The 12,090-nt window shown below is 39.8% G+C and overlaps 1 protein-coding gene across 4 annotated transcripts in view; it reads left to right on the top strand.

Annotated features, from left to right (window-relative positions):
* The window catches only part of ANXA11 (annexin A11), a 51,596-nt gene that overhangs the window by 21,030 nt on the left and 18,476 nt on the right, over positions 1–12,090 (top strand). For all 4 annotated transcript variants that reach the window (XM_020802517.3, XM_072995034.2, XM_078391047.1 and 1 more), the window contains 2 exons: positions 8,304–8,398; positions 11,061–11,173. In XM_020802517.3, the coding sequence (XP_020658176.3) occupies positions 8,305–8,398; positions 11,061–11,173 (207 nt within the window). In that variant the 5' untranslated portion in view covers position 8,304. The remainder of the gene's footprint in view (positions 1–8,303; positions 8,399–11,060; positions 11,174–12,090) is intronic.

Genomic DNA, 12,090 nt, shown 5'->3' with positions numbered 1-12,090 from the left:
CATCTGAAAAGCCCCATCAGAGCTCATGTTGTTTGGTGGGCTAAATGAACAGGCAATATGTATCACTTCATAATAATAAGGAAAGCTGGCAACTAGTATCTTATCTACCTTACCTACCCACCTATTTATATACAGTACCTGCCTGTTAATTTATATTCCTCCCAGTGTTTAAAGACATTGGGTGGGTTACAAACCATAAAACAACATTAAGCAATTATAAAACATTTAGAATAATTTGAAAATTCTCTTTTAAGCTTCTTTTTCTTCATATCTGCTGATAAGTAAATGTCAACATTTCAAGCAGTTAAGAAGTTAGATCATTTTATTTTTAAAAGGGTGATCTGCTCGTATTTAAACGGACATAGGTGAAAAAGTGACCATCAGTTCACACACTCAGTTTTTAAGAAGTTTCGAAAGGCTTTTTCAAGCATATTTTGTAAACAAATAACAAGTCTTATCAACACTAGTTCCCTTCACACAACTAATACACAAAAGTTTATTATGACTTATCCAGAAATTGGCATTATGAGGTCTGTTGGGTAGTAGTCAGGATTCCCCCAAAGTTTTGCAATAGAGGGGGAAAAATTTCTAGACCTTTCCCCATTGAGTGCTTCCCCCAGATATTTTACAGTGAAGCAGAATGCTGCTCTTATAATGCTTAAATACTTATTATGTATTTATACTGTGTTTTAGTTATGTTTAAACCCAATCAATATTACATTTCTATTTTATAAATGTGTGTTTAATTATATCAATTTCATCATTATATATTGCTTATTTACATAGAGGTGATTTTATTTATACAGTACTCCCAAGGTAAGGTTAATGGCTGGTTTGGGATTTGAGCCTTTATCCTGCTAGTCACAGTCCAACACACCAACCACTCTACTGCACTTGTTGAGGCCCCAGTATTATCTCTGTGCCCAAAATCTTACACTGGACCAGGACGAAATCTTTTTTCCCTTGCAAAGGGTAACAGCTGCCCCTACCCACCTCAGATGCCAACTGTGCATAAGAAATAGATTTGACTACGGCAGTGGTGCTTGGTTGCTGTCTCCTTTGTTGGGATAGGGCCTGATTTTCTATCCTCTTCTCTTCAAAGGGTCTTTTCCTTTAAAATCAGTGGTGCAGGGTAGATTTGATTTAAATCATGATTTGAATTTCAGAAATTGAATTTTTGGCTATTTAAATTAAAAACAGATTTTTTAAAAAAACATTTAAATCATGGTTTAAATCAATTTGATAGCTTTGAAAAAGATAATTGATTTTTATCCACCTTGCAGTGATCTAAAGGCTTATTCACGTATTATTTTCATGCCGGATTCTGTGAGTGGAAGTATGAACCTGTTGCTGACTGCTAGCTAGGGTTGTACAATGTCCCCAGACTGCAGTGTGATAAATTTGTGGTTTTCCTGAGTTGACTTCCAAGGTTCCTCTTCTCTGAGATTTCCTTTTGAAATATCTTGATAACTTATTACCCAGTATTAGTAGATTTTGTCTCATTAAGAGTACTGGGAGAAAACTTCATGATTTGGATGCTTTTGCCGCAGATGTCCTAGCCTATGTTTGGTGAGATGCCTGCACCATGTTCAGAATTGCAGGTTGCTCCTGGCAGTGGAAAGGTGTGAGATTTAGCATGCAAGTCTTTCTTACCAATACTGAAGTGTTGCAGCACTCATTTATGGGCAGACTGCCTGGATTGACAACAGCCACCTGGGTTCTAGATTGCAGAGTTCGTACTCAGGTTTAGGAAGAGATAAAACCAAATGAAAAAGAAAGCAATTTTTGTACTGGTGGCCTGTATGATAGTCATTCACAATGCCCCGGGGCATTCTCTCATACACGAACAGTATAGGATCCCGGAGTTGTATTTCCCCAGCTTTGGAGAATTAAATTCAGAACTAGTAATGCTAACAAGAAGCTTGTGATCTGACTTGATGCCAACATAATTCAGTTCCCCACTGTGCCTTCTTGACAGTGGCTGGACTCATAAAGTTTCTTTCAGCCCTGCAGTGTTGTTGTTGTTGTTAACTATATGTGCTGTTAAAGGGGCAGGTAGGAGCCAACATCTGTATAGTTCCTTGACTAGTCTTCTGGGCACAATTCTTCCTTGCACACAAACAACCTGGAAAGCAGCTATTTATTGTATATATTTTTATTTGCTTCATGAACTTTTAATCTACTTGTTACAACCTACTGTCCTCCCTCCCTTCCTCCCTTTCATTTTTTTAAAAAAATTCCAAGCTACTTTTTGAAAGCTGTTAATTTTTAGGAAGTTACAATAAAGAAAGACATGGGAAGCCTGCAAATGTGGTTAATTATTTGAGAATTTCTGTTTTGATTATGACTGCATAATTTTAACTGTGGTTTTCAGATGGTGGTTAGAATGTCACCACTGAGTGAATGTAAAAATCTCAATTTCAGCTACAGTCCCCAAATTTCAAGACAGAAATCCCTAAAAAAAGCAAAGCACTTAAACTCCCTTAGAAACGTGGATGTTATCCTTAGTTAAAAGGCACATTGATGTACACATGTGTATAGGGCAATGGTTCCCAATGCTGGGTCCGCAGATATTCTTGGACTAAAACTCTCAGAAGCCTTCACCACTAGCAGTGCTGGCCATGAGTTCTTGGAATTGCAATCCAAGAACCTCTTGAGGACCCATGGCTGGGAACTAGTGGTATAGGGTGAAGGAAAAGTAGTACAAGTGAGTTCAAGACGCCATGGAATGCAAGAGGCAGCAGAATAAATCTGTTAGTTTTCAAGGAGACATCCAGAGTTTTTGGTTTCTGTGCAACAGACTAACATGGTTATTCCTTTGGAATTTTTGCTGAAGAACTGCAGACTGTTAAGTGTGCTGCTTGGTAATTCAGATTTGAAGTTGTGAGCACCAAACCAATTTCAGCTTCAAATGAGAGTTTGATGATATAATGGTGGGCCTGCGCGACTTGGTATGTGATTCACCAAGTCAGGTGCTTGCTATCCATATATCATGTGCTTGCAATTCAGTTCTAGTCTTTTCATTTTGTTTTCTTTCAGTCCTGGGACACACATACACACACACGGAGAGAGAGAGAGAGAGAGAGAGAGAGAGAGAGGGGGGGGGGGACCACCAGCTATGATTCGGGGAGCTATAGTCAGTTTTGAACCCCAGGTTGACAAAACTGATGACAGCTCCCCCAATCATAGCTGACACGCCTGTAACAAAGGGTTTCACCTAATCTACATTTTGGGTCTAGGCATTAGCCTTTGTTAAACAGTCAAAAGAGTATTCTCTTTTCATCTGGGAAAACTGGCAAATGAGGAGGAAATCTGAATTTCTTTTCCACCCATTCCATGGAACATGCTATAGATGAAAATTGCCCTTCTTTGGAGCTGGAATTTCTGTGTGTGAAACATAAAATTCCCCTACAGCATCCTGTTGACAAGGATGAACTGTTTTTCCTTTTTCTCATGTTTGACAGCGTAACTGGTCCCAGGTTGCAAATGAACTGATGCTCAAAATGTATTTATCAGTCAGATGCACTCACAAGAGGTGGTTGAGTACTTGGCAGGCCATAAGAGCAGGTGGTTAGCAGGAAGGCCAGGCTGCAGAATGGCCAGATCACCAAGCGCACCCCAAAGTAATAAAAAGAGAGAAAGAGATCCTGCTTTCTCCAGTTGTAAAGTGGTGGCAGTGGGGAATTCCCTTTCCTGCTCTCTGCTCAGCTCAGCTCAAGTCAGCTCCCAAAGGTGGCAACCAAGGGCCAAACTGCATGCGAGAGATCATGTGTCATTAGAAGCTGAATTCCTGTTTCTGTTCTTGTGATGTAATTTTGTCAGAGCTTTGTGTCTGGCAAAGCAGACTTGCAAATGAAGGTCATGTTCGCTTTCAGAAAAGCTGGTTTGCAAACTCAGAAGCTCTTATTGAGCCAAATGCTTTTGGCAGTTCAGACATTTCTGCTTCTAATGATGTGCTCTTTGCAATATCTACTCTCATGTTGATCATCCTTCACTCTGTAAGAAAGGGAGGACATAGTGAAGCAGACTGTAAATTGGTGTTTGGAAGCTGGCAGCATTTCTCTTTGGTGTCCTTGTGGTGCCAGTGGAAAACAAATCTAGAGTGCTGGAGGAGGAAGAGGCCGGTGACCTGTTCAAATGCTGTCTTGATCTTTTGATCATACCGGATATCATCATTTGTTGTGTTAGTTGCAATAATTCAGAAGATGAAGGAAACTGGAAGGAGACGGGAATCAAATACCAGGGGAGGGAGAGGCTCTCCCCCCCCGCGCCTTGTTTTCTCTTACTGTGATTTCTCTTTGCTTATTTTAGATGGCAAAAGAGCTGTGTGTATAATGGGCACCAGGGCAATTCAAAGAAGCCATTTAGTAGACTAATCAGGGACTACTCATCTCTGTTCCCAAGATAGCATATCACTAGGATGTAATAAAAGGGACAGAAATGGCAACCAAGGGGCTTTCTGTTGCCATTAGAAGTGATCCTTTCTGAATGAAGCTTGTGTTTGAGTAGATATTATATTACTTACATGGGCTAAGGTGAGACTTTGGCCTAGGCCTTTGCTGGATCATAAACAGTGTGTGGGTGACCACCATTTGTGTGGGGACCTCCATTTTAGTTCCATTTGCAGTTAATTGCAACAGAAGCAATGAACAGTCAGCAGAACTAGAGGATGGAAGCGTCCTGCGACCAGAGTTTGAAAAGGTTACTCCATTGGACTATAGCTTCCAACATCTTCCAGCCCGCCTGCCCCCCACCCTTTTCTGTACACTTGTCTTTGGGCTGGGTAGGTTTAGAGTGTTTGTATGATTGCTCCCATCCTTCCCCCCCCCAAAAAAATTCTGTAATCACCCATCTGTGTATGCAGCATAAACACTTTGAAAGTTGTGCTGGCTTGCTACTCCTCCAACATGCAGTGAATAACTTCTGAGCATCTCAGTTCTGAAAAACTGGAATATGTCTTCTTAATATTAATGTAGTTCCTGGAGCCAAGGAACGGTTGGAAAGTTGACATAGCAGACAGCTTCGGTTTTCAGCTGCTTGTGAAATGAATTCCAAAGTCAGGTAGGTAGCTAAGTCAATAAACCTTGCTGCCCACCAAGTCTCAACACAGTTCTTCTCTTGTGCCTCTTATTAGCCCTTTACTTGCTGGCATTCAGTGGGTGTGAATAAGCATATTGTGGCAGTTTAGTTGTAACCTTCAAGGCGTTACAATTTTAGAGATGGAGGAACCTAAGTATATCACGACAGATTTGCTCTTTTGGATTTGTTTGGTTATTAATGGAACAGATATGTGGGTGTGCCGCTGAGGAGGGAAAGCTCTCTTTTTCCACTAGTGGGTCACTCCCTATAGTGTATTTCTGGGAGGTGGAATCTGGCAAAAATAGCAGTGCATGTGTGTTCTTTTGGAAGTCATGGCTTTGAAAAGCAGAAATCATAAAAATGGTAAAAAGTAGAAGTGACTTTGTCCCCCTGCCTGGGGAAAGGGAACTTTTAATAAAGTACGGGAGCTTTTATTAATGGTGGGAGACGCTTCCTGAATGACACAAGTCAGGGTAGTCGCTCATGTTTACTTTTTGACATTGCACCAAAAACAAGTAGGGTTTTTTAAAAATCATGTCACTGGACACAAAATTGTGCATTTGGAAACTGTTACATTACACTGCCTGTCGCCTAAATTCTTGACTAACAGATGTGCCTAATCTGTCTCATTTTTTCTCTCTACTTCTCCAGCTTCACACTTGCCAGTTTCCAACTGCACAGTTTTGCCCAACTGCACATTTTGTTTTCAACAGCCTTTAAAAGAAACCTGTTGAAAAATGTTTAATATATGCAGATATGGATGTAACATCTGCATGCAACAGACAGTTATAGGCCACCAAGTGTATATTGTGGAAATAAAGGAGTGGCTGCTATTCCCTACTGTGAAAATGATGGTAAATATGTTATTGGGTGTGTAATGTGTACAGGTGGTTCTTTTTGAGAACTGCATTCCCAAGTAAGCAATTGGTGCATTTGAATTTCTGTTGACTTACAGTGTGTTATCAAAACACATTTGCTTGGATATAAGAGTGATTGCTCATGTTATTTTCAAAAGATCCAAGTTGCATAGAGAGGATACTTTGAATTGTAACACATATTTAAAAAGTGGGTGCCTCCTTAGCATTCTTTTTTATATATATTTGTTTTAGCCATTTACCTTAGCAAGATGAATATAAAATTTACAAAGATATAAAATCAACATATTAAAATCAAGATAATAAATGCATATACATCAGATACCTCTGCCAAAATTTAACAAGAAAATCTATAGGTTACTATTTTAAAATCATATTTCACCTAATTTTAATTGCTGTTGCTAAGAAATTTAGCTGACTGTAGTGTTACCTGTTTATCTCAGTCCACACGAAGAAAAGATGCCTAGAAATTAGCTGAACACCCTGGCTTCTTAGCTAACAAAGGGCAAGTTATGTTTTTGTGTACCTCTCTATATATAGAAAGAGCAAAACAGTAGTACACGGGAAGCGTTTCAACACGATTGCCACATGGGCATATGCGACTTTGTAACAAAGTTCTGTGAAACCCTTGAATAGGGCAGAAGACATGGCATTAAGTTGTGCGCATGAAAAGGCCCTTCTGTAAGGTGCCTCCTTATTTTACCAGTGATTGCAAATATGTTGCTGAATGTTCCGTATGTTTTGTGGTCCTGTGTGTCTGTGGCCCTTGTGGTTCTGGTAGTGTTTGGATAGATGGATTATCTGGGCTTGCCAAAATCATGAAATTGCTATTGATGGGCAGAATTGGTCTAATGAGACATCAGTCATGTAGAAATATAGTACATTAGAAATAATGTTGTTTAGTGGGGAGCCCAGTGTAAATACTTGCTTGTATGCATACCTTGCTGGGTGCTTTTGAGTAAATCACTGTCCCCCAGTCAACCTGCCTCTCAGGATTGTTGTACGGGTAATGAGAGGGATTAAGGAGCCTCGTGGTGCAGTGGTTAAACTGCTGTACTGCAGCTAAAACTAAGCTCACGGCTTAGGGTTCAATTCCAGCCTTCTGTCATTCCAAGGTCGATAAAATGAGTACCCAGGTTGCTTGGGGGGGGGCAATATGTAGCCTGCATAATTAACTTGTAAATCATCTAGAGAGTGCTTCAAGTGCTATGGGGTGGTATATAAGCAGCACACAGGGTTTTTTAAAGGTGGATAATAGAGGGGCCACTCTACCTGTCCCAAGTTCTTTGGAGGAAGAGTGGAACAAAAATTTCTGCCAAAGCCCAAATCCAATGTTAGTCTGAAAGCAGACTCATTGAAATGAAAGGGACTTGTTTAGAATGTATATCCCACTGATTGCAGTAGCCTAAATCCTTTTGGTAGGCACACCTCGAGTAGACCTATGGAATAAATTGCTGCACGATGAATCCACATTTAGGCTTAAATGAGACTTACAGGCCGAAATCCTGTTGCTTAGTGTAGTAAATCACACTAGGATAGGCCCATAAGTTCCATTGATCCCAGAAGGCTTACTTTAACTGTAGCTTTGCTAAAGTAAGTCACAGTTAGAGGAGGCCTCTTTGAATCAGTGGAACCTATGAAGAAATTGACTCACTAAATCCCCATTGATCCAGCGGGCCTACTCTAATGTGACTTACTAAACTACAGAATTTTGGCCACAGTAGGATATGGAGTACGTTGTCTGCTCTGGGAATTAATACTGTATTAGATTATACAGTGGTGCCTCGATTAACAATTACCTCACTAAACAATGAATCTGCTTGACGATGAGGTTTTTGTGATCGCTTTTGCGATCGCAAAACGATGTTTTAAGGGGGGAAATTTGCTTAATGATGATCGGTTCCCTGCTTCGGGAACCAATTTTTCGCTTAACAATGTTTTTAAAACAGCTGATTGGCGGCTCTCAAAATGGCCGCCTGCTGTGCAAAATGGTTCCCCACTGTTTTTAGGATGGATTTTTCGCTTTACAGGCACCCAAAATGGCCGCCCTATGGAGGATCTTCGCTGCACAATGAGGTATTTAGCCCATTGGAACGCATTGAACCAGTTTTCAATGCATTTCAATGGGCTTTTTTATTTCGCTTGACGAGGATTTCGCTCTACAGCGATTTCGCTGGAACGGATTATCCTCGTCAAGCGAAGCACCAGTGTGCTCTGATTCAGTAGTAAAATGTCAAAGACCCCTGGCAGCTTTAGTTTTTCAACTGCTATGTATTTGTACATGCCATTAACAAGCTATAGTATACTAAACAAAAAATGACAGTTTTTCTCTTTTTTTCATCTTTACAGAATGAGTTATCCAGGATATCCCCCCGCAGGTGCATACCCACCTTCTGCAGGTGGGTACCCGCCTTCTGCAGGTGGGTACCCACCTTCTGCTCCAGGTAAGCCTAATTTTTTTACTTAAGCTGGGGGATCAGAAAGGACAGCATGGAGGGAATGGAGTAATTGAAGGCTTTGGGTGAAGGGAATAATGAGTATAGAATAACCTCCCCCCCCCCCATTTAGTCTCCCTTCACCCCCTTGAGATTCTTGAGCAGCAAGATTGGGAGAAACTTCTCTGTCAAATATTTCCTGCTAGTCAGTAGACAAAATGTTGCTGAACAGAGCAGTGCTTGCTACAGATTCATAGACATCCCTGTACAGACACTCCAAGATTAAATAAATCTTACAGTCTCTTTTGTTTTGGTCTTAGCTTGGAACTATGTCATGCCCTAAAAAATATAGGGATTGGTAATTTGTAAATATAATACTCTATATAATTGGAATGTCAGTGGGCCATCTTTCCTTTTTTTAAAAAAGACATTGTTACAGCTTTCACAGGGACCTGTTTGGAGATAATGCTATAGTTAGGTTTTGAGCTCATGTGTCTTCCCCTTTCCCTCTCTTTGTGTAGCTGTGATAGGATGATGAGAAGCTTTCACTTCCAGCTTTATCTAACTTCCATGTATTGTTTTATGTGAACTTGGACAAACTGTGGTTAGTCTTGGATTACAGAAGCAACTTGCAACTGTATTTTATAAAGCTGATTTACTTCAATAACCTTGTACAGTGGTGCCTTGCTTGACGAGGATAATCCGTTCCAGCAAAATCGCTGTAGAACGAAATCCTCGTCAAGCAAAATGAAAAAGCCCATTGAAACGCATTGAAAACAGCTCAATGCATTCCAGTGGGCGAAATACCTCAGCGTCCAGTGAAGATCCTCCATAGGGCGGCCATTTTCTGGTGCCTGTAATGTGAGGAATAAGCACAGCAGGGAGCCATTTTGAAACCCGACGATCAGCTGATTTCTGATCGTCGTAAAGCGAAAAATCGGTTCCCGAAGCAAGGAATCGATCATAGTGAAGCAATTTTTCCCATTTAAAACATTGTTTTGCGATCGCTTTTGCTATCGCTTTTGTGACTTCATTGTTAAGAGATTTCCTTGTCTAACGATGTAATTATCAAGTGGGGCACCACTGTACCTCAAAGATGGAGCATAATTTTTATGCTTTGGACCAGAGCTTGGAACATCAGATGTGAACATTAATTTGTTATCATTAAATATTAGAAACAGGGAGATTGGTTCAGTCCAGTGCTGTTAACATTTAAATCTGAAAACATTTCAATCGTGGACTTAGCATTTTTAATTGTTAATTAAATTGCTAATTCTAAACTAAACATTGGGATTTACAGACAATGGCATGTACGTAGGTTGTCACATTGACCCCAGTAGTATATTTCCTATTGGCATCTTCCAAAATGTCTTTTTCTCACACTTATTTTCCCAATATGCTATTTTTCCCAGATTTCCTAAATGACAGATAGCTAGGGATGTCTATGAAAACTATTAGATGGAGGAACGATGGGCATCCTATCGCAGGACTTCATTCCTCCACCCAGAGACATCCTTGCCCATCCAACAAGACTAACTCTAGACAGGGATGATAATTTCTCTGACTGCTTCAAATGCTCTTCTTCAGCAAAATACCAGAGAAGGTTTGCTTGAAAGTAAGGTCTTTAAAAAAAAAAAAAAAGCCTGCTTGGCCTCACTCACAACACAATGTATGTGTGTGAAGGGTCCATTGTTATTATCAGAAGAGATAGTCTGCCTTAGATTTTTGTGAGATACATTTTGCGTTACGTGTGCCTTGTTATGTGTATGTGTTTGGGGATGTGTTGTTGTGTTTTGTGTATCCACATGGGTGTATTGGCTCTGGGGAGTTTCTTCTTTTGATGTGTCAGTGTGTTTTTCCCGGCATGCTAGTTTTTCAGAGGAATTGATGTTTTGTGCCACATGCAGTCAAGTACTAGAGCCTGGCATTCCAGGCTCGTGGCAAAACTCCATTCTACATTTGGTTTCATAAGCAAATAAGGTTTAAATATGTTCCTGATTGTGGTTACTTCTGTGACGGCTAGGGAACTGTATTCAGAGACAGGCTTCAAATATTAAAATACATGAAATGGGGGTGGGAGCTGGAGAGCTTTTCCTGCTTTGTGTAAAACAAAAGAGAGAGGTACCTCTTCCCATGTCTTTTGCCATGTGGTTTATACCCAACGTTATTTACAAATGGATGACATGCTGTTAATAGCTGCTCATTGGCCTTTGACATGCAGAGTGATTTTTGCCTAATGACCTGTTGTTTCTGTTGGACCCACCATGATGGGGTGGTTCATGGACAGGGAATCATGATGGAGGTAGACGTATTTATGAATGAAAAATTGAACCAAAACCTATAGAGGTTGCTCATTAGGGTAGAGTTTGGCAAGTTACTTTCCAGAATTCAAACTTCCAGTACCTGCCAGGCAAGATGTTGCAGTATCTAAAATCAAAATTTCCAAGCTGCCTGACAGAGCACCTGCTTCTGCCAGCATGAAGCATTTCAACCACTATAGTGAAAATATTGGAATAAGAATGCATACACTTAACAAATAAAGGTTACTTTTTCTATTGTTAGATTATTTATTTATTTATTTATTTATTTATTTATTTATTTATTTATTTATTTATTTATTTATTTATTTATTTATTTATTTATTTATTTATTTATTTATTTATAATTTCAGGCAGTAATCCATGGGGAGCCTCCAGCTATCCTCCTGCCAATCCCCCTCCAATTGGGTTAGAAAATATTGGAAACTACACGAATCAATTCAACCCAGAGTACATGTCGGGCATGGTAAGCTATTTCAGCTTAAACCTGGTGGATATTTCCAGTGAAGCTAATCAAGTTTTATTGCCTCTGTCTTGTATTTTATTTTATTGTATTGTAATTTGTTAGTGGCCAAAATCCTGTTGCATAATGTAAACAAAGTAGTACGTTTCAATTCATTTCTCGCAGGGGGGTAATTTGTAAATATATTTACTGCAGTGATTCTCGGGAGCGTATGCACATGCCAGCTTGGTACGTGTGCATGCATGTGTGGCCATGAGAATTGCAGCAGGGGCTTATTATTTCCTCGTGAGAGGAGGATCTAAACATATGAATTTCTTGTGTTGTCCAATAAAGTTTTGGCCAACAATGCATTTGGACCTTGCTTCTCAGGGGATGGTTTCAAAGTTGTTTACAGTAAAGATAAAATTAAGTTAAATGTTTTTTTCCTTGTTTTCTTGTTTTTGTTTCACCTGCTAACTTGACAGAGATAACAGACTTTCTACAGATGCATACCACCTTTTCAAAATAAAATTAAGTGGAAGCTCCTCAAATGTTATATACATACACACACATATATATATATATACCTTGGTGATATAAATAGGTGGCTGAGGTCTTGTTTGTGGGTCACCATATTGCCAGTGGTGGGTGTTGACCCTATCAGCAGCTGTGAGCCAATGAAGCCAAATTAATAGTATTACCTAATGGTTGGATGCAGGTGTCTTCTTCAATTACGGTCCGGCTTGGCTGATGTTAAGTGTCCATGTTGTCTTCTAGATGGTGTTATGGATGGCTTTTCAGGGTATCTTCCGTAGTCCATAAAAATTTTAAACCAAATCCATATGGTCCTTACACAGTCCAAAAGCAAGATAATTGTATGCAGTGAAGTCAATTCTGACTTATGGCAACCCTTTCCAGGGTTTTCTAGGTAGAAGGAATAC

The sequence above is a fragment of the Pogona vitticeps genome, chromosome 3 (assembly GCF_051106095.1).
Source record: "Pogona vitticeps strain Pit_001003342236 chromosome 3, PviZW2.1, whole genome shotgun sequence".
NCBI classification, from domain to species: domain Eukaryota; kingdom Metazoa; phylum Chordata; class Lepidosauria; order Squamata; family Agamidae; genus Pogona; species Pogona vitticeps.
Note: the sequence above shows the minus strand (reverse complement) of the source record. Positions and strands in the feature narration are given on the sequence as shown.